Source organism: Sarcophilus harrisii, chromosome 4 (genome assembly GCF_902635505.1).
Source record: "Sarcophilus harrisii chromosome 4, mSarHar1.11, whole genome shotgun sequence".
Taxonomy (NCBI): domain Eukaryota; kingdom Metazoa; phylum Chordata; class Mammalia; order Dasyuromorphia; family Dasyuridae; genus Sarcophilus; species Sarcophilus harrisii.
In genome coordinates, this window is record NC_045429.1 from 415,248,955 (window position 1) to 415,275,735 (window position 26,781).

Below are 26,781 nucleotides of genomic sequence, written 5' to 3' on the forward strand. Positions count from 1 at the left end.
GGGCACAGCTTTGGAGTGGCCACGGGAAAGTTGGGAGAAGCTCTGGGCGGGGAAGAGTCCGGAAGCGGCCGGGGCTGCCCTCCCGCGCCCAGCTCCGCCTGCACTCCTGGGTCTCCACCTGGGGCGAGGAGGAGCTTGGAAAGGCTAGGGACTGGAGAGGGAAGGAGAGAGGGAGGCAGGCAGCGGGCCTGCTGGGTCACTTCTCTGGATCGCCTTCCCTCTTCGGAAGCCCAATCCCCTCCTGATCTCAGCTTTTCCCCAAAGTAGAGACGCACGCAGTTTTTGGATCCGTTTGATTTATTTACACACATCCCAGGGTAAGATAGAAGCAGCAGACAATCCCCGCCCAGTGAAAGTCCTCCCGAACAGTATTATGGCCCCAGCTGCAAGGGCTGGGCTGGGCTGGAGCCGGATTCTGAAGAGGCTGAGGGAGGAGGGGCCTGGGCCCCTTAAGTATAGCTGCCAGGCCCCCCTAATGGGATGACGAAGACAGAAATATCATCAACAGAGCCCATTTTGTTATTGGGGAGCCGCCAGCCCTGCTCCCTGGAGATGCCCCTGGCCCCCAAGACCAGGGCTTGGGCCAGTGCAGTGTACCTGCCAGGAACATACATGTACTCAGGTTACCTCCGTGTGATAATAAAAGTAATGGTCAGAATGATGATGGCCCCTTACAATTGTATCATCTTTCTTTCAGCTTCTAAAGGACTTTCCCGTTTACTATCTCACAACTGCCGTATTTAAAGTTGGTATTATTTATAGACTCATAACTGAGAGCCTCAAAGACCTTGGAGATTGTAATCTAGCCATTTTATGGCTAGATGGGGACGAGGAAACCCAAATTAAGCAAGTCAAATGCTTGTTTAAGATCTCAGAAACAATACTAAGCTGAGATTTTGTATTATCCCCATTTTACAAGTGAAGAGACTAAATGTAGAACAAGCTAGGTGTCTTACTGTAGATCACCTAGACATCTGGACCTTTTGGTGCCCAGTCCAGTGCTTGAGAAACACGGGCAAGTAGCATGCATGAGGATATGTAGAATTTGACTGTTCTGTGACCTTTCCATCCAATCTCACCTGCTGGGATCGTTAGGCTCGTAGCTGGACAGAACTTTGTCCACAGTGACAGCCACATCTTTATCACTGTTGACATCCCATAATCCATCTGTTCCCAGGATTAACACGTCATCAGGGCAGTGCTCATACTGGGTCAGGTCATATACCTGTACCTGGAGAGGTTTAGGAAGGGGTGAGTAAGTAGGTAGATGGGTCAGATATTCACTGGAGCTGAAAGGTGGGAATGTCTGAAGGTCAGGACAAAGGGCTAAGGAGTAAACCTTAGTATGTGTAAACCTTGATAAAATTTGAACATACAGTGAAGAGGAGTGATACGGGCTTTAAAAAGTCAGGAGGTCCAAGGGTGGGGTGTATAACAGGATTATTACAGCTCACCTCAGGGAAACAGGAGAGGAAGGGTTTGACAGGCAGCGTAGAACTGCACACTTTTAGATTATGGTCACCCAAGCCTCGGGTTACTCCGATGGTGGCCATTACCCGAGCCTGAAAGGAATGAGCACTATTTAAATTCTTCCTCACAGCTTAAAAGACCATTTGTTGACACTATGATTCTCCCTTTCCTTCCCTCTCTCCGTTCCTTATCTACCACATATGTACTTCCCTCAGAGGCTTTACCTTTTTGCCTTCTCCACAAATCAGGGGAAACCTGAGATCTTCCAGTTCAATCTTTTTATAGGCCCTGGGGAGGGGGAAGCAGGGAAAGTATTACCCAGATATCAAACTACTTCATCCCCCTAAGAAGAGGCCACCCTGATTCTCACTCAGCTTCCCTGGAAAAGGAGTCTCTGTCCTTACAACCAATACCCAGCCTCTGCCTAAAGCAGTGAGCCTCCTGGCTTACCCATGGGAAGGGCCTCCCAGTGATGGGGCGATGAGGGGACCAAGCAATAATAACTAGCCGAAAGGCAGCATTACCAGCCAGTCATGCTCTGGTCTCGATACAGCACTCGTTGACCCAGCTCTTTTGGCTGAACTCTCCGGGGGAACTGGAGGTGGGTGAACTCACTGCCCAGTAGTTCTGGCTTCAGGAAACCCTGATGGATTGTGGCAGGGTTTGGTGAGGAGCAAATCGCATCCAAAGGAATTGGGGGATCACGAGGGGCCCCGGGTTATGTCACATCACCCCCTACTCTTGCACATCATTTATCAGTGCAAGATAAGTTTGGTTCTCAGGACACAGAAGAGTGATTCCTTCACAGTGACTAAAATATCCCCCTTCCCATCCAGTACATTTTCTTCCCTCCTTTTACATTTTACCTTAATCCCTTTCCTCAACTATGAATGCAGAATATGAAATTGAAATGCCCCATCAGATAATCCTCTCATCTTAGACTTTCCCCAGCCAGAGGAGAGCTACTCATTACAGCGGGAAAAACTGAGGCAAAGTCTGTATATGAAATAAAAGGCATGGTAGCCCTGGAGAAACTGAAGTCCAGGAGAGGTGCAGGGAAAAAGGGAGGGTTGGGTCTTACTTACAAGGAGTTGCAGTCTTTGTCTTTCTGTCTCAGGGGTAAACTCCCGAGACATTGGAATGATGTCCCCATTTCGAATAATGATAGCCCTAGGATGAAGGAAGGCAATGTAGAAGCAGCTTCAAGACCAAACCAAAGCTGAAGAGGCTCTGACCAGACCTCCCCAGATTTATTGCCCCAAGCCAGACCTGCCCAGACCTTCTCCCAGTGAATTCCCCGCAATTCTTTTGTCCCTAAATGCCATCCCCTTGTTATCTGACCTCTCCTATCTCCCAGCCTTCTTTATGCCTGTAGTTTCTTTGTTCTAGCAGCCACTGTGACCTTTAACCCTCAAAACCAGGTCCGGCTCCATTCTTCTTGCCCATACCTGCTGTCTCCAGCATTGGCCACATACATCTTCCCTAGGAGGTAGACCACAACCAGGGCACAGCAACCACCGACTGCGTGCTGACCCCTCTGCTCTCGTGCCATGTGCTCATCCTACCATCAGGGAAAGGTGGGAGAAGTGGGAAGGTAAAGAATTGGCAGTAAAGAGGCTCATCCCAACCCCGGGGAGAAACTGTGACCCAAATCTGCCCGTGCCCCAGTTATGCTGACTAAATTGTTGGTGTGATAGAGACAAAAGGGGGCTGGGAGGGAGGGTCTGCTTAGGAAGAAGTGTCAGAAATGAATGGAATCCACAGAACTGGGAGAAAGGAAGGAAAATCTTTTAATTTCCCTTTCCAAAATCTTTTTAAGGTTGAGCTCAGATTCTTTGAACCTCTCCCTTTGTGGCACAGGGGTACCTTCCATTAATATCCACAATGACTCTCTCCTGGGAGCTAAAGTGTCTCCCTCCCCACCCTGATACTCTCTTGCCTCTTACCATGAACTGGAAGGCGTTCTCAATGGCTCCCACTACCAGGCTCTCGTGGGTCACCTCTTTCTGCAATGGCCAGCAGGACTGGGACCCACTGGGACACGAGGACTCCGAGGAGACAGAAGCCTTGGTATCAGATGGAAGGCACAGAGGTGGGGGAGCAGGGTCCTGCAGAATCTCCACCAGGCCCCGAAGCTGTTCCCGGATATATCGATGAAGAAGTCTGGAGGCCATCTCTGCGGCCCCAGCCCCTGCATGGCCGTCGAACAGGCCCCAGTAGTGGAAGCAGAGACCCTGTTGGCCCTGAAGAGAAACGATGGAGAGGATGAGATGGGTAGGAAAAACTGGGAGGGGACCAAGCCAGGTCAAGGAAGAACAGGATCAGAGAAAAACATCAATGTCAGTTTGATGGGAGCAGAGGTTAAGGGTCAGAAATGTGAGGTCAGATAGAATCCCGACCAAAGGTCAAACTTGTAGTAAACTAGTAATTAGCAAGGGTTGGGGCACTGGTTGTGTTATAAACTGGGATTGACAAATTTTCTTAAAGGGAGCTCAAGGCCAACAATAGGAATTTTTTTTTAAATCCAAATATCCAAAGCTGAAGATGAGACAGTCAAAGCTGAGCAGCTGGCTAATTAAGGTTGGGACCCAGGGTTTCCATAATGATTTCATATTTCAGGAGGTCAGGAGCGTGAGGAACTCACCTGGTCCGTGATGGATTTCCCTGGCCCACCCATTCTGGCCTGTCTGCCTTCAACATAAACCACCTCACAGCATGCCTGGTCCTCATTATGCCGACTCTTGCCTGCGTTAATGACCCTGCCAGGCCAGATTGACCACATCAGGTTGGACACCCAGCCAGAGACCCAGAATAGTCCCCCTCCCCCATCATCGGCAGCTTCCTAGCCAAGTGTTGAAAGGTCAGAGCTGGCCTGGGATCCGGGCCAGAGACAGGCACAAGGATTGGATGGAAGGGAACTATACACCGAGCTTTAGTTTGGGGGGTTCTACTTTCCCATCTGACAGAAGTTCCCTTCACTACTCCCCTCACACCTCGTCTTGACAAGGGAGAAGTTAGAAGTGAGTTAGGATTACTCTAATTTTAAGAAAACACTATAATGGGGGTGGAGGAGAGAAGAGGAAAGGAGGGGAGATTTTACTTCCTCGGGTCCTGCCTTCTATATCCTCCATGAGGAAAACCCAGCCCTCTTTGGGCTACAGATTCTAAAATGGGACAGGGAACGCATTCTGGTCCTTTGCAAAATGGGGAAGTGCACCAACTCAATCAGAAAAAGAGGAATTAGAGGGGAGACAGCCCCTTCGACCCCGGAAAGATCATGCCGGGAGTGAGAGTGGGGGTGGGGACCATTATGTCACTACCCCCACTTCCCTCCATCAATCCCATCCCACTTCCAGCTTTGGCTTTCTCTGCAGAGACATTAAAAATGCATCCCCGGGTGGGAACCCGCCCGGATTCTAACTCTCGAGCTGCAGAGCTAGCCTTGGCTCAGGCGAGCTATTATCTAGCTCCTCCCCGGCCCCCACCTGCCCCGACACCTCTCGCTACCTCCCCCCTCCCCAAGGGAGCAAGGCCGAAGCTTCGAGTCCCAGGCTATTTCTGGTGTGGAGGGGGAGGGGAATGGCTGGTCCTGAGGCCAGGAGTCAGCGCAGGGGGTGCTCCCTGGTTCCAGTTCAGCTCCCGTCTTAACAGATCCCCCCTCCCTTTCTTTTTCTCTACGGCACTCCTCTATCTATTAACTGCCGAGCCGAGAAGTGAGCAACTTATAGCACAGGTTTTCCAGCCTCGCCCTCTGCCTCCCCGCTCCGGGATGTGGGGTGGGAATCCCAGAAAAGAGTGAAGGGCGTGAAAGGGGTCCCGGAGTGGTGAGATTTTGGGGACACCAGCCTTGAGATTTCTGGTGCGGGGCATCCCCAAAAGAGACAGGGGTCCGAGGGGCAGGGGCAGGGAAGGAGAGTGAATCTCGGGATTTCAGGGGCAAATCTGGGGGAGGGGAAGAGGGAAGATCTCGGGGTCCGGGCCCCTAAGATGCCATTTTGGAATGGGCTCAGAGCGGGGGGCTCACTCGGCATAGCCAGTTCTCCAGGGCAGGCGGCGGCTCGTATCCGGGGGGCTCTGCACGACCCGGCCAGCGTGATCTTCCGCCCGTCTTAGCCCCCCCGGGCTCAGCTGCAAGAAGGTCGGTCGTGAGAAACTGCCCCGACTCTCCACAGCGCCCCCCGATGCTCTGCTTCCGCTTTCGGCCCCCGCCGGAGGGCTTCGGGGTGCCGTTGGGGGAGCAGTGGGGACGGGCGACGCTGTAGCAGGGAGGTCTTTGGACCCAGACCCCGGTGGACCCCCGGAGCTGACCAGGTGCGCCACGGCGGAGCGCACTCTGTTTAGCATGCTGCTACTCTTGGCTTCGCCCCCAGACTTGGCCCTGCCCTAAGAACGCCCCACCCCTGAGGGTTCTGGGAGGGAGGTGCTGACTCCAGCCCTTCAGATCCCGGAACGGGGTGATCTCTAAGCTGTGCTTAACTCTCCATCACTGGCTCCCACTTCTCCCAGGCCAGCTGCAGAGCTGCTGAACTTGGCCAGCATCACCTAGCCCCGTTTCCCTTGCCTCTTTCCTCGCTTCTTCCTTTGCCTCAGTTTCCCTTCACTGACCTGGGAAGGAAATGGACTCCCTATCTGTAGGGAAGTGTGTTGGGTCTCCAGGTCTCCCGTGTACTAGACCAGACTTCATAAATTAGAAGTCCTTTTCTGAGGAGCTGGAAACCAATGAACCAAGGAAGACCCAAGTGGTTTTTTAGTGGAGCTCTCTGAGAATAAACCTCACCTGCATACTAGCCTTGCAGGGGGACCTTCCTGAAGGAACACAGCTGGACCAGATTACCTCAGTGCCTTAACTAGGTGGCTGCCCTGAGGAATTAAGTGTCTGCAACCTCTGGGTGTGAGGCTGCCTGGTGACTTGGTGTGACAACACCTCTATGTGCGGTGGGGGAGGATAGGGGAGAAGGGCAAGGTAATGGCTGAATATGGGCAAACTAACTTGAATTAGGGAATTAATCTGTACATGTAATTTCCCTATGGATCATTTTCCCATGTAGACCATCTCCTGTGGCAAAGGCTTTATTATCACTGTCTTTTTTTCTCCTTCCCTCCCCTTCTAAGCCTAGCTACCTCCTTTCCTTTTGGTTGCCCTAGTCTCCCCCCAGTCTATGTCCCCAGTATTAGAGATCTGAGGGGCCTAAGTTTGGTTTTTTTGTTTGTTTTTATTTTTTTAAGAGGAAAAGTGATTTAGATGATAACTGACAAAGTTCAGTGGGGCACTGAGCCTGTCATGTAACTACCACTGGAGGGAGACACAGGCCAAGCTAACCATCTTTAGTTGGGGGAAAAGGACAGAAAATTGGGTTGCCCTACAGAAATTCAGAAAAGAGAAATACTAAAATAGAGTTAGGATAAAGTATAATAACTTATGGAAAGGAGCTGTGATTTCATCAGTTTGGAGAACTTCCTCCATCAATAGGGATCACAAGCTGCTTGAGACACAGAAAGGTTTATTCGGAGTCATTCAAATAGGAAGCGTCAAAGCCTGGACTTTCTAAGCCCAGCACCCATTAAACACTAAATCATGATGCCCCCCCCAAAAAAAAAGATCTTAATAAATGTCTGTTGAATTGACCTGAAGGCATAGATAAGAATGTCACTATATGTCAATTTTCCAGAAATACCTAGTTGTTATTATTCAGTGTTTCTGGGGCATCTCTCTGCTATCTTGTGTAGCCCTTCTGTATGCTTTACATTCCTCACCCAACACAAAGGATATAAATATGTGTGTGTGTCTATGTATCTATATCTGTATAATTATATATAAATATAGATAGATAATCAGGACCTTGTAGCCTTAATTGAAGAAAATGGTTAGTCATTTCATTTATAATCAAAATCTCTCCTCACCCTGATCCCTTCATCTTCGCTCCCCAAATTCTTGCAGAATTCTAGACTTTAGCTCTTTAAGAGACCACCTAGTTCAATGCATGTCTGAAGAAGGTGATGCCAGTAAGTCGACTTACTTTTTAACTCTGAGATTCTTTGATTCTGTGAATCATCCAAACTCATTGCTCCCAAATCAATTACAATATTTATCTCTTGGGGACTACAATGGATGAGATCTAATTTCTCCACTATTAACCAAACTTTCTTAAGCCAGTCACCTCTGATAGTTAGGTTTCAGGATGCTGCTTTAAATGACCATTTTGCCATTAATGTAGAAAGAAGGAAGAAAAAGAGAAGCCAGTGCAACATAGAGAGAGCACTGACCATGGAGTCTGAAGATCTGTGTTCAACTTCCTCTTTTGATATAAAGGCCAAAGTAACCTTATGGTAGTCATTTAATTTCCTCTGAGATTGCCAAAGTTCCCTTCTAGCTCTCTATATAGGATCACTCAATCAACAAGCATTTATTGACCTACTAAGTGCCGGAAACTTTGTTGGGTGTTGGGGACACAAAGACAAAACTGAAACAATCCATACCCTCAAGGGACTTACTTTCATGAGGAGCTAACACTTACATTGCTAAGTAATCATAATAATGAACATTTGCATGGCCCTTACTGTGTGCAAAGTGGTAAACACTTTTCATTTATCATCTCTTTTGATTCTCACAACAACTCTGGGAGGTAGGTGTTGTTTTATAGAGGGAGAAACTGAAATGGAGCTTAAATGACTTGTCCAAGGTCATAGATCTAGTAAAAGTCTGAGTCTAGATTTGAATTCACAACATCCTGACTCCAGTTCTAGCACTCTACTTACTTTTATTGTTCAGTCATGCCCAAATCCTTCATGACTCTATTTGGGACTATTTTTGGCAAAGATATTGGACTGATTTGTCATTTCTTTTTCCAGCTCATTTTATAGATGAGGAAACTGAGGCAAATAGGGTTAAGTAAATTGCTCAGGGTCACACAGGTAGTAAGTGTGGGAGGCAGATTTGAATTTAGGAAGATGAGTTTTCCTGATGTCAAGCCCAGCACTCAATCCATTGCTATGACCTATTTGACAAGACAGTACGCTAGTTAAGGCAATCACGAAAGTATCTTTTTGGAAAAGAAACTTGGACTGAATTTTAAAGGAAAATTAGTCATTCTAAGAGGAAGAGAATCCAGGCTGACTACTTTGGAGTAGGGGCAGTAGGGCATAGAGTAAGGAAATGGAGTGAGAGCATCAAGTGAGCCAAGACTGTTGCTGGATGGAGGCTAATGCATGAGAAGAGTGGCGTGGTAGGAAGAGCTGGGTTGTTAAGAGCTTTCAATGTCAGAGAGAGTTTTTATTTGATCCTAGAGGTAATAGGGAGCCATTAAGGATTTATTGAGTAGGGAAACGACATGGTCAGATCTGCACTTTAGGAAGAGCACTATGACAGAAGGAGAAATATAGCTCCTAGAAGCCAAAAAACTTGCTAATCAGTTGGGTTTCCTCCCACAATTAGGAAGCTTTTCGCTTGCGGTCAAAAACAGTTGTGGGTGTGGAGGGAAACAGGGTGGTATGATCAGCTGAGGCTTGCCTGAAGAAAACCAGCATCTTCACTATCCCGAAGTGGTTTTTGACTAAAGGCAGACCAGAATCTAGGGGTTCAATGGTCTTGGGACCCTAGAGAAAGGCTGGAAAAAGTCCAGGCAGGGGGTGAGAAAGTGAGGGCATATAAATGCCCCAGAGTACGGTCTTGGTTGCTTTGTACTAGTTAGTTCTGACTTTGGCTGTTGACTGTGGGCTGGAGGGAAGAGAAGGGGAGCTGGTGGTGGGGGGTCCTTTTTTGTGTGTGTCTCTGGGCGGGGAATCCAAAGCCAGACTCATTCACTCTATTCCTGATATCCTGGCTTGGGGCCAAGTCATAGACAGAGTGGGTTTTTTAATAGATTGATTTTTTTTTATTCCCTCCTCTTTCTAGTCTTCTTGAAAATATGAATACAGTTTTATTTCTTGGAAGAGAAATTTCTTTTGTTTCAGGAACTTGGAAAAGAAATCTTTCATAGCTGTGTTCCTAAGTCCTGGGAGACTGCATTAAAAATACAGGTCTATTAAAAGTACCACTTAGGTCCCTCTTTGCACACCCGCCCCCATGTTGCACCTTGGGTGACTGTCTACCTGCCTACCCAGTTCTGTCCCAGTTCTGTCAACGCCCTTCTCTCCGGCGCTCCGAGGGTACGTCAGGGAATGGACTAAAGAATGGTGTCATTTCGGAGTTGGAAGGGACCTTGGGACTTGGAGCCGGGAGTATCTTTCCTCCAAATTTGTCAGTGTGAGTTCATCCAGCTGGGACATAAAGGTTATCTCCCGGATACAGGAGCCAGAGGCGAGGGGCTGGGGACGCGCGGAGGATGGGGGGCGAGGTGGTCCCCACTCTCCTCCTTCCCGGGGTGGCCGCCAGAGGCCGCTGCTACCCGGTTCCCGCCGGCCGCCCCCTCACCGACGCTGGTCCCGCTGTCCCCGCTGTCCCGGCTGGGGCTCCGGCGGCTTAGCGGGGCTCGGCGGCGCGCGCTGCGTTCTCGTCCCAGGAGGAGGAGTAGCAGGCGGCGGTGCAGGGCTCCGGGCGCGGAGGCGGCCCGCGGCGGACAGAGGCGCAGCGGCTGCGCGCTTTTTAGCCTTTCGGGGCTGGAGAACCAGAGCGAGAGGAGCTGAGCCGAGCTCCGCAGCGCTGGGCTGGGCCGGGCCGGGCCCGGGAGCGGCACCCTCGGAAACGGCTTGGCTGGAGCCCCGCTGCCCCGAGAGCGCAGCGTCTGGTGACGGAGACCCGGAGCATCCGGACGGTTCCCGGCGGAACCAAGCCGGGCAGTGCGGGCACTGCAGGGCGGCAACGGCCCGGCCCCGGCCACAGGCTCTCGGGTCCCGGGTCCTCGAGCGTAGGAGCGGGGAGACCTCTGGTTCGGCGGGCAGAAGCGGCCGCAGGTACGAGGCTCGAGGAAGCTCCAGGTGTTGCGGTCCGGGAGGGTTTGGAGAGGGGCTGGGAGGACGAGGGGGAGGGGAAAGTGGGAGTCCAGTCCCGTAGGCTAGGAAGGTATCCGATGGCCCCGTATCCAGAATTTCTTCTGTAAGGTAGGGCACTGCTAGCAATGGTCTGTGGAACCGAGAGAGAGGACAGGAGGGTCTGGTCTCTTCCAGAGTCTGAGGGGTGATTTGGTACCGTGATCATCACCCCTCCGAGACAGAAGGAGAAACTGAGGCAGAAGTAGACCCCAAATTCTTCGATGTCGAAGCGGAAGCAGACCACTTCCCCTTCCCCCCATCCCACCAAGGAGAACCTACTTTCTCTAATTGTTAATGAAAGAGGGAGTGAATGGCGGAGGAAGACTTACAAAAGGCCTCCATTGAGGATACCAATCTGTTTCCTTCCAGCATCCTTTCCTTAATGTACGCACGGTTTAGGACCCCTTGGAGCTGGGGGGAGGGGGGGAGCATTCCTGTAGATTGTGCGAGTTGGGGGAATGGGCCAGCAAAATCCAGAGGTATCGAAGATAATCAAAATGGTATTATTTATAGGCAGGGGGAAGAGGTGACCAGATCTAGCTGAATGATCTTTCTGATCCTCAGAGCTCCACCTACCTCCCAAACTGTGTGGACGTTAACCCAGGGTAAAATGGACACACAAGAAGAATTTTCCACCTCCCAGCTCCCTTTCTTTTCCCTCCCTTCAAAACATCTTATATTCTTCCAACTAGGTATAAAGTGAAGTGTTATCAGCTATGGCAAGGTCACTGACTCCATCCCCTACTCTTGGAGACCTGGGAACAAAAACACCAGGGTCCCTCCCCCAACTTTGTAGTCCTGAGTATCATCTTTATTCTTTAATTCTTACTGTATTCTCTCTGTCATCTCTCTGTCTCTCTCTCTCCCTCCCCCCTTGTCTCTTTGTCTCTGTCTGTCTGTCTCTCTCTCTCTCCCTCTCTCCCTCCCCCTTGTCTCTGTCTCTCTCTGTCTCTCTCTCTCTCTCCCTCCCTCCTCTCTTGTGTCTGTCTGTCCGTCTGTCTCTCCTCTTGTGTCTCTGTCTCTCTCTGTCTCTCTCTCTCCCTGTCTCTCGTGTCTCTCTCTCCCTGTCTCTCGTGTCTCTCTCTCTCGTCTCTTCTCTTCTCTTCTCTTCTCTTCTCTTCTCTTCTCTTCTCTTCTCTTCTCTTCTCTTCTCTCTCTCCTTTCCTCCCTGAAAGAAAGAGTAACTATTTGGGGTTCTCTTTTCTGGGAATCAGAGACCCTTGTGTGATGTAGTCCTCTAGAATATAGGGATATGAGGACAGCAGAAGTGGAATTAACTCAATTTATCTTTCCAGGAGAAAGGAAAGTGACCAAAGACTCTACAAGGGCTGGGATACATACACAGGGAATTTTGTGTAGATGGGATAAAAAGCTGAGGGGTGGGAAGATGCCTTCAGATAAGGATCAATCTTTTGACCTGAGATCTTTGAGGAAAGAGGAAACACATACCCTCTCAAGATAAAGGAAAAGAGCAAGAATGATTTAGGACTCTAGAAATTTTGCTCAGGGATCTGGCATCTGAGGGATTTGCCTGATGAACTTTAGCACCCTACCACCCCACAAGTATCCTCACCTTCTCTCTTTGCTCTTTAACATTTTGCTCTATCTCTCTCTCTCCCTCCCTTCCTCTTCCCTCCTTTCCCCCTTTCCCTCTCTTTCCCTCCTTTCCCCCTTTCCCTCTCTTTCCCTCCCTCCCCCTTCTCTCTTTACCCCCTCCTTCTCTCTCTCCCTCTCCTCCTTCTTTTCCCCTCCCTCTCTCCCTCCCTCCCTCTCTCCCCCTTCCTCTCTTTCTCTCCCTCTTCCTCTCTTTCTCTCCCTCCCTCTTCCTTCCTTTCTTTCTCTCCCTCTCCAGAGACCCCAATGTTTTCTCCCACTCACCCAGGTGGAATAAGTTTGAGTCCAGTACATTTACAAGTAACAGCTGGGAACCCAGTAAGAGGTGAGTCGGGGGAAATGTGCCAAATTAAAGAAAGGCAGCCAAGACTTGGTAGAAGGAAGGAAGGAAGCATACTGACTCCATCTTTTTTTTTTTTTTTTTTTTTTTTTTTTTTTTTTTTTTTTGGTGGGTTTCAACTTCATCCCTTATTCTAAGATGCTCATTTCCCTTCTTGGTCTCTTCTGGTTTTGGTACCATCCTCCTATTCTGTGGGCTCTATAGGGTTCCCTTCGTTTCCACCTTGCTTCACTGGTATGTTTGAGAACCTAATCCTGGTTGGGATAGAAAGAGGAGCAAGAGCATGGAGGTATTGGAATTTTAGCCCTTTCCATCCTCATATGTCTTATCTTGATTTTTCTTCAGAATGAGTGAGAGGGACTTTCGGAGCTGGAGCACAGGGGTCTGTCTTTTGGTGCTCTGCTTGGCCACACTCTGGGCAAGGCTGGCATTCGCTTCATCACATCCTCGGACTCACGCAGGTTTTTGGTTTTTTGATTTTTTTCTGAGAAGGGAGGATGAGGAGTGGGCTTTTGGAAGACATGGGACTTTTGAAGGGATTTGGAGCAGAGATGAGGAGAGGTGTGTTCTGTTTGACATCATAATTTGACTAATAGGACTTTGGACCCTGCCTCAAGGGATTGGAGAAAGACTAGAGAATTAGGACCATCCATTCTGAACAGATGCTAGGCTTAGTGGGTAAAAGTTTCATTGGCTTATTTCATTTGGTGCTGCTTTCTGTCCTTATGCTTAAAAAAGAAAGAAAGAAAGAAACAAGTTCAGGTCATTCCATATAGCACTGGGAAGATGGCCAATTGCTCCACACAGTAGTCCCACCCTGGAGAGGAACCAGAAAAGAAGCTTTATATAGGAGAGTGGGGATTCAAGGGTTAAGTCTGGACCCCTGTCCTAATTCTGTGGTTTTCCTTCTGGAATAGTGAAAGCCTATGTAATCGGATAATCCTCCTGACTCATTTGTAAGTCCCCTAGTCCTCTCTAAACCCCCACACTGTGAAGGCAAGATGGGGAGCGGCTGGAGGCTCATTCTCTTTGGCCTGAGTGGGTAGGGAGGGCTCTTTTGAAAGGTGTGGTCATTGTGGTCTCTGTCTCATTCTTGGGCTAAGTACTCCTTCAGAAGAGTAGGGGAGTGTTCTGAAAATGCCCAGGAGGATTTCTACTTGTCTCTTAATGGAAATAATTTTTAAAAAATATTCTCTGCCCTGAGGGTGGGAGCTAAGTGTCAGGGGATGTCCACTATGTCCCTGGAGCATTGGATAAGTGAGGAAGGACAGCAACCCTGCTGACATTTCTTCTTCCAGTACACGTGGAACCTGGCACCTGTGAAGTCATAGCTGCCCATCGATGCTGCAACCGAAACCGAATTGAGGAGCGATCCCAGACAGTCAAATGCTCCTGCTTTCCGGGCCAAGTAGCAGGAACCACTAGGGCAAAACCATCCTGTGTGGACGGTGAGTGGCTGGGGACATGGTCAGAGCAAGGAGGGGAAAGTAGCAAGAATGCATAAGACCAGTGGAAAAAACTAAAAATTCAAATATCATTTCTGGCTTTAGGAAATGAGAGGAAGTTCTCTTTCCAGCCACTGAATCCATTGCTCATTTGAGCGATTACTGTTGTAATGGTACCTGACAATGGTGATGATACTAACAATAAAAATAATAATTTTTCTATGCACATAGCATGAAAGGCATTATTATTCTTTTTTTCCAGATGAGATGAGTCTTTCTTACACACTTATCCCTTCACATTTTTACCTTCTTTAACCCCAAGTCTTAAATTTGACCTCAGACACTTAGAAGCTATGTGATCCTGGGCAAGTCATGTAATCCTGTTTGCCTCAATTTCCTTATTTAGAAAAATATGAGCTGGAGAAGGAAATAGCACATCATTCCAAGTGAGGGCAGAGAAAGTTGGACATGACTAAAACAATTGAGCTATTTATACCCTCACTTCCTTAGACATATAGATCTCTCTTTCTTTTTCTCTCTCTCTCCTCTCTCTCTCTCTATTCTCTCTCTCTCTCTTTCTCTCTCACACACACATCTACCCACACACCTACACCCCCCACCTCTCTCTCTCTCTTTGACTTTCTGTCTTTCTCACTCACGTTCTCTGTCTCTGTGTGTGTCTCTCTCTCAAATACACACATACACACAAACAACTCTGCCTCTATCTCTCTCCCTCCACATACACATAATCATGCCCAAATACATCCACAGACCTCTCCCTTTCTTTCTCAGTATCTCTCTTCCCTTCCTTCTTGCCTTCTTCCTTTCCTCTATCCTTTTTTTTCTCCCCCCTCTTTCTTTTCTCTCTTCTCTCTCCATTCCTTATTGCCTTTTTCTTCTCTTATCCCTCCCCCCGCCCCAGCACATGAACACTCCAATATATACTTTCTCACACACTAACTCTGGCACACTTATACATCTAGGGGAGGGACTATTCCATTTATGTCTTTGCATTTCTAGGCCCTAGCAGTGCCTGGCACATGGCAGACACTTAGTACTTGCTCCCTGACCATTCCCTTATCCATTAACACTCTTGTTTATTCATGAATTTATTAATCTCAGCATACCTTCCATCTCCTCAAACATTTGCTCACGTACAGAAGCAGAAACACAGTTCTACTGCCACAGGAAAGGGCTATGTGGAAGAGCTGCCTTTACATTGGTGATGAGGTTGAACTTTATGATAGATTGCTCCTGTTTTCCTGCCCTTGATTGGTCTGGGTTATCCTTGCAGAGCTGAAGGGATTACCTGGACTGGAAGTCACTGTGGGAGCATTCTGAGGCTTCAGTCTGGGAGGTGTCCCTTCTTACCTCAGCCCTCCCGGCTATAAAGGATGGCAGTGGTCGAGGGCCTTCGGGCTCTGGTTCCCTCCTTCCTACTTCAAGAAAGTCGCTTCTGTCCCAGGGGGTTGTGTGAAGAAGACCTCCCTCATTGTCTCCTCCAGCAGCAGGAGGATGGACCTAGTCTCTGGTACTTTTCACCCACATATGTGCACCAGAGCCCATGCTGACCCCTCACCACTTTCCATTCCCACAGCCTCCATTGTCCTGCAGAAGTGGTGGTGTCAGATGCAGCCCTGTCTGCCTGAGGAGGAGTGTAAGGTGCTCCCAGACCTCTCTGGATGGAGCTGTAGCAGTGGGAACAAAGTCAAAACCACTAAGGTACCTGGGAATGGATCTCTCATTCACTCTCACTATTCAAAGAAGAAAGAAAAGGAAAGTTCCTGGTTATATTCTGAGGAGGCAGGCCAATAGTGGAGGTCCAAACCATGAATCTGTGCAGGTGCAGATCTGATTTGATTTCTGAGAACTAATCAGGATCTGAATTTTGATCTTGTCTCTCCATATAAAATGCTGGGTGATCCTGGCAGGTTCCTGCTTCTTCTGTCACAGGGTTAGAGAGAAATTTTAGAAACCTACCCTTCTGCCTCATTAAAATAGAGAGAAGTCAATCTATAAGTCAATAACTGATGAAATGATATGGGATAATAGCAGAGACAACCTCCTTTTCCCCAGAACTCCTGGGGTGTAGCCTCCCTGCCTATCCACCCTTGGTCCAGGGCTCCTCGCCCAGCTGTCTTTATACCCTCCTACCCACTTCCTTCTAGGTTGACAGCTCTGCCGTGGTAGAACCCAACACGATTATTATTTTCATGGTTTGCTGCCTGCCCCACAGAACAAGGGGTAATTAAAATTTTATCAAACTTATTAGCAATTCCATGTGTGCCTTGCTTAATCAGTCGCATCATTCTCTCATCACCATTTATACAGGCTAGTGAGGCTCCATCTATCTATTCCAGAGCTAGGCTGCTTCCCAACCCTGCCCCCTCTGATGCCTAAATCCAAAAATGATTGTGAAAAGACAGGGGAAGCGGGGGAAGGAGGGGAAGCTGCCATCAGAGTCTGAAGGGTTATTATAAGGAGGATGCCAGTCAGCTCTTCTCCATCTCCAAAGAGCCTGAAACACAGGAAAGGGGGCTTAAGTTGCAGCAGCAGTACCGGAGAGTTTAGTTAGCTACAAAGCAGAACTTATTTGTCTACTGGGAGAGGCAGTCTGTTGTACTATGGAACGTGTCGGACTCGGAAAAACCTGAGTTTAATGTGTTTGGGATACTTACTGGCAGTGTGACCAGAGACAAATCACTTAATCTGTAAAATGTCTCCTTCACAAAGTAGTAAGCTCAAATGAGAAAATGTTGGGAAAGGGTTTCAAAGCTCTGTATGTGTCTATGTATATATCTTTTTTTATTCTTATTATAGTTTTTTATTGACAAAATATATGCATGGGTAATTTTTTAACATTGACCCTTGCAAACACTTCTGTTCCAAATTTTCCCCTCCTCCCTCACCCCTCTCCTGGATGGCAGGCAGTCCCATACATGTTAAACATATTAAAGTATCTGTTAAATAAAATATATGTGTATATATTTATACAGTTCTCTTTTGCACAAGAAAAATCAGATTTAGAAAGGTAAAAATAACCTGGGAAGAAAAATAAAAATACAAGCAAACAACAATAGAAAGAGTGTAAATGCTATGTTGTGGTCCACACTCATTTCCCAGTGTTCTTTCGCTGAGTGTAGCTGATTCTGTTCATCGTATTATATATTTTGGTGTGTATATAAATGTGTAGATTGTATATTTATGTGTGTGTGTATATATATGTATGTATAAAATCATAACACATATAAGCATGTATAAGTATGTGTATATATACATTCATATGTATATCAGCGATTATAATTATTTGCAAGTGAGAGAGAAGATAGAGAATCTTGGTATCGTTTTAAGAATAAGAATCCCATGTCACTTAAAATATTTGTTACTACTTTATAGGATCGAATTTGTACAAATCTCTATAAAATAGGGAATACTTAATCTTATTTTGTTCCATGTGCCCCTTTGGCAGTCTGGTGCAGCATGTGACCCCTTCTCAGGATAGTGTTTTTAAATGCATAAAATAAATTATTTAAGATTATATAGGGGTAGCTAGGTGGCGCAGTGGGTAGAGCACCTGAGTTCAAATCTGATCTCAGACACTTAATACTTCCTAGCTATGTGACCTTGGGCAAGTCACTTAACCCTAATTGCTTCAAGGGAAAAAATTATATAAACCAATTACATTTAAACACAGTTGTCAAAATATTTTTAAAAAATAAATTCACTGAAATTCTGAAATCTCCCCATAGATCGTAGGTTAGCCATTGCCTTTAAGAGATGCTCACTAATTGTCTCTGTACTATTCCTGTAGCTTAGGGAATTGCCAAACCAGGAAAAAGTGGGGGCTCCTGGTTTCCTTTTCTCAGGCCTTTCTGAGCAGCATGGCCAAAATTATGAATCAGAGGAAAGAATCAAAAGCCGCCTGGATGGCCTTTTCCTTATGAGGAGTTTGTGATTGATGGGATGAGGCAGCTGTTTCTCTCTGAGCAGATCATAGCAGGTGCTGAAGATAGGCTTGGTTATAGCCATACCTAACTCCTCGTCCTATTTTTCAGGTCACACGATAGCCCTTGGGAATACATTCTGGCCCAGAGGAGAACGATGGAACCATGAGCCAAAGAAGACTTGAGAAGGACTAATGTCCTAGAAGATGGGAATAACTGGAAGCTCTAGGTGGGCCTGCCTCATCAGAATCGCAAGGCAATGGAGACGCTGTCTTCTGGTGGACCTGAACATCACTGCAATGTCCTCTCTCCCAGGGACATTTCCATAAGCAAGAAATGAGTGTTTCTAAACATCCTCTGTGAAGAGCTCTGTGCTAAGGGAAGACATTTTTGACATAATTCCTGTTTTGAGGGAGCAAACAATCTAGCTGGGGAGCCAGATGCACATAGGAAATTGTCAGGGATAAGTGAGTGCTAGCATTATTTATTGTTTTTGAAGCTATTGGGGGAAAAGTGGAGGTGAGGAAATTAGATTCTCTGTCTTTCAGACCTTCCCCTTTCCTTGGGCTGATGGTAACAAGCTAGGAGAGTCACATCCATTGTTCCCAACTGAATCGAATGTCCTGAAGCTGCTGACATTTTGAAGGAAAGCATTCCTCTCTTACCACAAGTTAGTAATGGCATCAACCCTTTTGAATGAGAGAGTCAAGTGGGAGGATAGCAGACCACAAAATCCCAGCAGAGTTTGTGCAATGGAATAGCCTGTTAAAGCAGTTGCTTCCATAGAATTTTGGAGTGGGATTTTATGAGTCTCCTTAAAAGAGGAAAGGACCCAATAAAGAACATCTATAAATAGAGCAAATGAGGTAGCAGAGTTTTGTAGAAAGAATACTGGGTTTGGAGTCAACACTTGGATTAGAGTCTCGGCCGTGCGATTTACTAGCTGTGTGATCTTCGGCAAGTCATTTAACTCTGATCCAAAGTACTCATCTGTTAAATTGGATATCTCTAAGATCTCTTTAGAGAATTCTTATTTTTATGATTCGGTGAGCTTCTTTGAGATGATGGATATGAGAGCGTTTTGTACTTTTTAAAGTACAAAAGGAAAGAGTATCACTCTCACATAATCCAGACCCTCTCCTCAATTTTTTTTTAACAAAAAAAGAGGGGTCAGAATGGCTAATTAATTTGTCCAAGGCCACACAGCTAGTTTTCCCACCACTCTAAAACCAATATTTTCTGTCCATCCTATGAGTTGGGGTTCTAACTGGAACGATATTGAGGAATGGATATTTAAACAAGGGTTGCTCATCATGTACCTCTTTTCCTAAGTATAGGAATGTGATATGGCCTGACTCAGGAAAGGAAGGACATAGGGAGTGGGGAGATCAGAGTGAAATTGTTGTCAAATTCAACTTCTGTTGTCCTCAATATTCAGGAATCTCTCACCAAATTTAACTGTACAGCCTCAGAATATTGAGCAGTTTTCAGCTTCAGTCCCTGAAAGGTCCAAAGCATTCAGGTGACCTTCAAAGGGCATCTATTTCTGGGTGTATGCTATTGTGTTATGTCCACCTTTCCCTGATCCTTAGGAAGATAGAAGTGAGAGGTTTGTGTCTCCTGTCTTCCCTAGTCAAGCTGATACAGATCTTATAGACTTCCGGCATACAGAGTTGGAAAGAGTCTTAGAGATAATCTTCCCTTGTTTTACAAAGGGATAAGGCACTGGGGTCCAGAGAAATGAAATAGATAACCCTAAGTTGAATAAGTAGTTAGCAGCAGAGCTAGAAGTACATCAGTTTCCTAAAACTCAGTCAGCTCTTTTCCCTTTATAACATATGTCCCAGAAGCCAGAATCAAGAGGATCCAAAGATGGGATATGGACTTTGGAGGGAGCAGATGTGGGGGCCCTGAGGATATTGGAAGAGAAGGTGGTGATCATATGGTCAAATGGAAGAAAACCTCTGGGCTATTATCATTCCAAATGCATTTTGGATATAAAAATGGTGATGACTCAGGTTTGGGAGGAAAGGGCTATTGGGCTGAAAGGAACTCTATGGTTGAATGTTGACCCAGACTAGGCTGACAAGTCTTCAAGGAATTGTAGAAAGTCAAAATGAATCTCAGAGGTCATCTTAACCAAGTCCCACCTGGGTAGAAGTTCCCTCTTCACAATTCCAATAAGCGTTCATCTGGTCTCAAGTTGAATACCTCCAGTTAAGGGGAATTCAACAAGAAGGGGTTGTCCAGACAGGTCAGGGAATGCCTGGGCTCCCCCAACCCCTGGTCCTATCTGCTCCTCAAGAGAAACACACCTATCTGATATTCTTTATCTACTCTCAATACTGCTCTGTCCGGCATTGTTACTAGATGGTGCAGTACAGATAGAGTGCTAGCCCTGAAATCAGGAAACGCTGAGTTCAGATATAGCCTTAAGACACTTACTAGGTGTGTGATCCTAGACAAGTCACTTAAACCCTGCTTGCCTCAGTTTCCTCATCTGTAAAATGAGCTGGAAATGGCAAACTATTCCAGTAACTTTCCTAAGGAAACCCCAGAAGTGTTGGACATGTCCCAAAACAACTAAATATAACAGCATTTTTTTTTTAAATCAAGAATTTACTTTTTTTATGGGCAACTAGATAGAATGCTGAGCCTGGAGTCAGGAAGTCTCAACTTCATCTTCTCATCTATACTCCAATAGCCAAGAATCCAGTAACCAAGATAACCCCGAGTGGAGTCATGAAGAATTGACTCGATAATAACATCTTCAATTCCTTCCTTCACTCTAACCTGCTTCACAGTTTATCTTCATATTTTTGTAACTGAGTATTTAATCTTAACTTCTCATTTGAGTGTAAATACCAGATTCTGAAATATTAAATTCATTTTAATCTCTGCAAATGCCGGAGTCAAAAGGCGGGTGTAGGGGGAGAAATAGGTGAAAGATTTGCCATCTCTTTCTTCAGGACCTGGGAACTGACCTGTTCTTCTTTGAAGCAAAGAAATGATTTAGATGATCTTTGGAGGGCCTGGCCAGCATTGCAACAAGACAATGTCTGTCCATTCTGTCCCTTAGAGGATTAGGGATCTAAACACCAGATTTCTTCTTGTTGTTGTTTTTAATAACTCTTGAGAAATTGGTAACAAAAAGTAATGGTCAGTGGGATACTGTGTTAGAACTCCCAAGTGATGGAACAGAAGGATTCTTACCTCCTAGTGCTGAGACTAGGAATGAAGGATAGAGTTCCAGAGCCAGAGAAGTTTCCCTTCCTATTTCCAACCATTGATCCCAAGAAGGACTCTGGCTGCCCCTAAAGAATCTTTGATCCAGGAACTCCAAGCCCACTCTCCCCACAGACAAATAGATCATGACCCATGGAATGAGACTGAGAGAATGAGGATGGTATCCTAGAAGTCTTCATCATTGAATCATAAAATCATGCCCAAACCTAGTAATCAGTAGGAAGTATAGCATAGACAATGGTTCCTTTACTAATCCCAATTGTTCCTGTTTTCCAAGGGTATAAATGGAATTTTTTTTTTTAACTTGAGGGCAATATAGTGATGGTGGGGGAAGTAAGGTAACTGAGAGACACAACATAGACTCCAAGAGAAGAAAATCTGTCCCATCCTTTCCTTCCTCAACCTCAGCTGGGTTGAAATACCAGCCTCTTGACCTTTCTTGGGTCTTACTTTTCTCCCAGTTTTATGGAGTGGGACAGGGGCTCCCAGAGAGCCACGAGCCATGACACATGTGGAAGTTGTTGCCTAGGACCAAGCCCTAGCTAGCCCAGCTGGGCTTCCATCTGCTTCCCATCCTACCTCACTCTACTCATTCAAAACCCCATTGACATTTATTAAACAGCTCCTTTCCATTTGTTGAAATTTGCTAATTCCATCCCTTGGGTTGCTTCCTTCTATTGAGACCCTTCTACCCTCTATCATATTTTTCTTCTTCCTCAGTGAGGATAAGGAGTTGGGTAAAGAACTGATTCTAGAAGAGTGCTAAACAAATAATTGGGAATCACTAGTGAAGGGACCTGCCTATCTTCTCCCTCTTAAAGAAGTTGCGATAATTTTTTCATCAGCTTTCCTGACAGCTTAGGAATTTTAATTTATTTCCCAGGGGTGGGGGATTCTTGAGCGCTTCCCCCCCCCCCCCCCAGCAGTGAGGTTCATAGGTTCCCTGCCAGCTGTGCAGGGAGCCTTCAGGCCAAAGGAAGGTTCCATCCTCTGGGGACCTTGTGGGTGATTCATATTTGCTGCCTGGCAGCTTAATTAAGGTCTATGAGTTACATGCTAATTAGTGGCCCCAAATAATCCCCAGGGTTGAAGGGATTGAAAGCTCCAGCTGTACTCTGAGTCCTGTCTGTGGACATATACCCAGGGCCTGAGAGAAAGTGAGCTCCAGGCAGGGAAGAGCATGAATATGCTTTCTCCTTGAGTCACCCAGCCCACTGAACTCAGGAGACAAAGGAAGAGAAATGAGAAACAATTAGGAGATGGAGAGAGATGGACTGATATAGTTAGGAAGAAAGAGGGAGAGAGGGAGGAGAAATCATTTAGAATTTGTCAGTTGTTCAGAACTCTGGGGAATATTTCAATTCTCTGTATGAAACTATTGAGTTATAGTCCTTCATGGGAGAAGGGGGAGGAGGTGCAGGGTTGAGTGGGAGGAGCCTTTTGAGTGGTTTATTTAAAGACTAGCCTTCTCTGATAGAGGGGCACTGAGATGCTGGTATTTCCTTCAAACCCTCCTCATTAAATCTTAGTAAATGAAGCCTTCATAGTAATCAATATAGTTAAATGATGAATTTGAATTTATTTCCTGGGCCATTCTGCTACATCTTTCCAGATTTATTGAGACTGGTCCTGCACTAACTCCATTCCCATTGATCCTTTAAAATGCCCCTAATGCTGTTTAACAACCACAAGAAACGGAGAGAGACTTAGAAGAGAGACATTGAGACAGTGAGAATTCTATAAGAAGGATCACATCACAGTTGAAGAACTCCTGTTATACATTTCTATTGAAAATCTTTTTTAAAGAAATAGGTATAGGTGCATTTGTGTATATGTGGTTTTCTGTGCATGTGTGTGTGAGCTCATGTGCACCTGATTGTGTGTTTCCATGTGTGCATTTGCCTCTTTGTATGTGTGTGCTTGCCTATCTCTCTGTATACAAAGACTACACAGTTTCATCCCACTTCTTGAGGGTCAATGTCAGGAAATTATGGAGCCCTTACTATAAAGAACTGGGTTTATCTTCCTTTCCCCTTATAGGGAAGAGGAATTGGTTTCTGATTTCTTTAGGTTCATAATGAACTTTCAGAATTGAGTTGGAAGAAATCTAATATCTAAAGGAAAATGTAGAAATGAAACCCTTCCAGACCTCATAATATACTATAGAGCAGTTATCACCCAACTATTTGATAGAATAGACATTTAAAAAAAAAGATTAGTGGAATAGATTAGATAAGAAAGACTCTGAAACAAGTGAACTCAATAATCTGTTGCTCATATTTCTGAGAGTATCCATCACTTGGGTAAGAACTCCCTATCTGACAAGAATTAGTGGGAAAATTTGGCAGAAAGGTTTAGACAAATATGTTATACCATATACTACAATAAGCTCAAAATGTTTTTGTGAAATGAATATTGTTTGTCTTTGCTCTTAAAAAGGACCATAATATCTGGTAGGTGGTGCTATGACATGCAAGTGAATTGGATTTAAATGAAGAAGCGCTGTGCAAAGTCACCAGCCTCACTTTCTCCTCCAGAGACATTTGGGTTCAGTGGCAAGATATAGGTCAGGGGGACTAGAGATGGCCCTGGATGCAGTGGGAGACGTTGGCCTTTTAAAGCTAAGGTCTTTAAAAGGTTTCAACTAAAGCCCATACCATAAAAAGTTAGAAGGAATCCAGATTGAATACCTTTTACAACTAGGGCTAAGGGGAGAATTCTTTTTTTTTTTTTCATAATTATAACTTTTTATTGACAGAACCCATGCCTGGATAATTTTTTACAACATTATCCCTTGCACTCACTTCTGTTCCGATTTTTCCCCTCCCTCTCTTTACCCCCTCCCCCAGATGGCAAGCAGTCCTATACATGTTAAATATGTCACAGTATATCCTAGATACAATATATGTGTGCAGAACCAAACAGTTCTCTTGTTGCACAGGAAGAATTGGATTCAGAAGGTAAAAATAACCCAGGAAGAAAAACCAAAATGCAAACAGTTTACATTCATTTCCCAGTGTTCTTTCTTTCGGTGTAGCTACTTCTGTCCATCGTTGATCAATTGAAACTGAATTAGATCTTCTCTTTGTTGAAGAAATCCACTTCCATCAGAATACACCCTCATACAGTATCGTTATTGAGGTATATAATGATCTTCTGGTTCTGCTCATTTCACTCAGCATCAGTTCGTGTAAGTCTCTCCAAGTCTCTCTGTATTCATCCTGCTGGTCATTTCTTACAGAACAATAATATTCCATAACATTCATATACCGCAGTTTATTCAACCATTCTCCAATTGATGGGCATCCATTCATTTTCCAGTTTCTAGCCACTACAAACAGGGCTGCCACAAACATTTTGGCACATATAGGTTAAGGGGAGAATTCTTAACCATTCACTTCTAGGTGATGAGAATAGATAAAAGAGAGAATTTCAGTTACATAGCATTGAATAGCTTTTGCACAAATCATGACATCTAGAATAAGAAAAGAAGTTGTTGATTGGGAAAAACTTTGTATCAAATATTTTTCATAAAAGTCCAATATCCAAGACTTAAGGAATTAATACCATTATAGAAGCCCAAAAGTCATATCCCAGTGCATAAGTGGTCAAAGTTATAAATGAATAGTTCTTAAAAGATGAATTGCAAACTATTTTTTTTTTATTTAATAGCCTTTTATTTACAGGATATATACATGGGTAACTTTACAGCATTAACAATTGCCAAACCTCTTGTTCCAATTTTTCACCTCTTACCCTCCACCCCCTCCCCCAGATGGCAGGATGACCAGTAGATGTTAAATATATTAAAATATAAATTAGATACACAATAAGTATACATGACCAAAACGTTATTTTGCTGTAGAAAAAGAATCAGACTCTGAAATATTGTACAATTAGCTTGTGAAGGAAATCAAAAATGCAGGTGTGCATAAATATAGGGATTGGGAATTCAATGTAATGGTTTTTAGTCATCTCCCAGAGTTCTTTTTCTGGGCATAGCTAGTTCAGTTCATTACTGCTCCATTAGAAATGATTTGGTTGATCTCGTTGCTGAGGATGGCCTAGTCCATCAGAACTGGTCATCATATAGTATTGTTGTTGAAGTATATAATGATCTCCTGGTCCTGCTCATTTCACTCAGCATCAGTTCGTGTAAGTCTCTCCAGGCCTTTCTGAAATCATCCTGTTGGTCATTTCTTACAGAACAGTAATATTCCATAATATTCATATACCACAATTTATTCAGCCATTCTCCAATTGATGGACATCCATTCAGTTTCCAGTTTTTAGCCACTACGAAAAGGGCGAATTGCAAACTATTAACAACTATGTGAAAAAATGATCCAAATCACTATAAGAGAAATGCAAATCAAAAAAAATTTGAGTTTTCATCCCAAACTCAGAAAATTAGCAAAAATGATTTGAGATGGAACTAGTCAAAGTTGAAGTGTTTGGAAAAAGGCATAAAAATCTGCTAGTGAAGCTGTGAATTGGTCCACCCATTTTGGAAAGCAACTCTCAGGCTAAGAAACTAACTAAAAAGTCTATCTCTTTTAACCTAGAGATGTCACTGCTAGGTATAAAAGGTGGGACATGGTGAAGGAAGAAAGTTCCTATATAAACCCAAATATTTATAGCAGTACTTTTGTAAAAGCAAAAAAATTAGAAAAAATGTAGAAGTCTTCTGGGTAAACAAATTGTGATAAGTGGATATAATTAATAATAGAACTATAAGAAATGTTGACTATAATGAATAGACATATGGAAAGATATGAATTCATGAAAAGTGATGTACGCAGAGATGATAATCTTCATAATGACTATAACAAAGGAGATAGAGATAATTGGGAATAATAACAACAAACCGATTGAAACTGAAGGGGGTCAGATTGTAATGACCACATATAGTCTCTAAAAAAAGAGAGGAGAATATATCTCCCTGTCTTCATTGCAGATCTAAGTAAGGGTCTATGACTGTGGAATATTGTAAGTAATGTTAGAAGTATTTGATATGTTAGTTTAGCTAAACTTTTTTCCTCTCTCTTTTCTTCTTCATTATAAAAGATGGCTCTCAGGGATGGAAGGAAAGTGGAATATATTGGGGAAAATCAGATGATGAAAGAACAAAACATTAGTAAAAAAAAATTTTTTTAATAAAAGGATTGATCAAAAGCTGATTAGTAGGGGCTTGGTTACATGTGTGCATATTCCAGATATTGTGGATATTATTATTTTTAAAAATATTTTTTATTTATTAATTTTAAGGCATCTAAGTGGTACAGTGATTAGAAGGCCAGGCTTGGAGTTAAGAAAATTTTAGTTCAAATCTGACCTCAGACACTTATTAGTTGTATGACCCATGAACAAGTCACTTGACATTTGTTTGCCTCAGTTTACTCATCTGTAAAATGGAGGTAATGACAGCACCTATCTTGCAGGGTTGCTATAAGAATCAAATGAAATAATATATGTAAAGCACTCAGTATAATGCCTGACATATATTGAGCACTATGTAAATGTTATCTATTATTATTAATTTTTTAAAAATTATTTATTTTAAATATACATTGCTTTATGAATTATGTTAGGAAAAAAATCAGAACAAAATGGAAAAACCATGGGACAGGAAAAAAACAGAAAAAAGAAGTGAACATAGCATGTGTTGATTTACATTCAGCCTTCATCGTTCTTTTTCTGGATGCAGATGGTATTTTCTATCCAAAGTCTATTGGGATTGCCTTGGATATTGTTA

The 26,781-nt window shown here is 44.7% G+C and overlaps 2 protein-coding genes across 3 annotated transcripts; one reads left to right on the forward strand and one right to left on the reverse strand.

Moving 5' to 3' along the window:
• Positions 1–292: 292 nt before the first annotated feature.
• PPM1J (protein phosphatase, Mg2+/Mn2+ dependent 1J) lies at positions 293–5,859 on the reverse strand. The gene is made up of 10 exons (XM_023503478.2): positions 5,495–5,859; positions 4,115–4,229; positions 3,417–3,713; positions 2,919–3,031; positions 2,556–2,640; positions 1,995–2,113; positions 1,695–1,758; positions 1,455–1,562; positions 1,080–1,231; positions 293–597 (listed from the first exon to the last, which is right to left on the reverse strand). Exons 1-10 carry the CDS (start codon positions 5,812–5,814, stop codon positions 450–452), a joined length of 1,521 nt encoding a protein of 506 aa, XP_023359246.1. The 5' UTR covers positions 5,815–5,859; the 3' UTR covers positions 293–449.
• A 3,720-nt stretch (positions 5,860–9,579) lies between these two features.
• TAFA3 (TAFA chemokine like family member 3) lies at positions 9,580–18,300 on the forward strand. Of its 2 annotated transcripts, XM_031967313.1 has the most exons (6): positions 9,582–10,359; positions 12,290–12,376; positions 12,737–12,852; positions 13,690–13,839; positions 15,434–15,558; positions 17,892–18,300. In XM_031967313.1, the coding sequence occupies exons 3-6, from the start codon at positions 12,738–12,740 to the stop codon at positions 17,901–17,903; spliced, it is 402 nt and encodes a 133-aa protein (XP_031823173.1). In that variant the 5' UTR covers positions 9,582–10,359; positions 12,290–12,376; position 12,737; the 3' UTR covers positions 17,904–18,300. The 2 variants fall into 2 exon arrangements, with proteins under 2 accessions (XP_003769851.1, XP_031823173.1); XM_003769803.3 differs by lacking the exon at positions 12,290–12,376 and having other exon boundaries at positions 9,580–10,359.
• The last annotated feature ends 8,481 nt before the right edge of the window (positions 18,301–26,781 follow it).

Excerpts from the sequence above, each read along its gene's own strand:
- TAFA3 (XM_003769803.3), top strand. The coding sequence starts at position 12,738 with ATGAGTGAGAGGGACTTTCGGAGCTGGAGCACAGGGGTCTGTCTTTTG. Across the intron at positions 12,853-13,689 it reads ACATCCTCGGACTCACGCAG|TACACGTGGAACCTGGCACC; the intron begins GTTTTTGGTTTT and ends TTCTTCTTCCAG. Across the intron at positions 13,840-15,433 it reads AAAACCATCCTGTGTGGACG|CCTCCATTGTCCTGCAGAAG; the intron begins GTGAGTGGCTGG and ends CCATTCCCACAG.
- PPM1J (XM_023503478.2), bottom strand. The coding sequence starts at position 5,814 with ATGCTAAACAGAGTGCGCTCCGCCGTGGCGCACCTGGTCAGCTCCGGG. Across the intron at positions 2,641-2,918 it reads GCCAATGCTGGAGACAGCAG|GGCTATCATTATTCGAAATG; the intron begins GTATGGGCAAGA and ends CCTTCATCCTAG. Across the intron at positions 1,232-1,454 it reads TCCTCTCCTGTTTCCCTGAG|GTACAGGTATATGACCTGAC; the intron begins GTGAGCTGTAAT and ends AAACCTCTCCAG.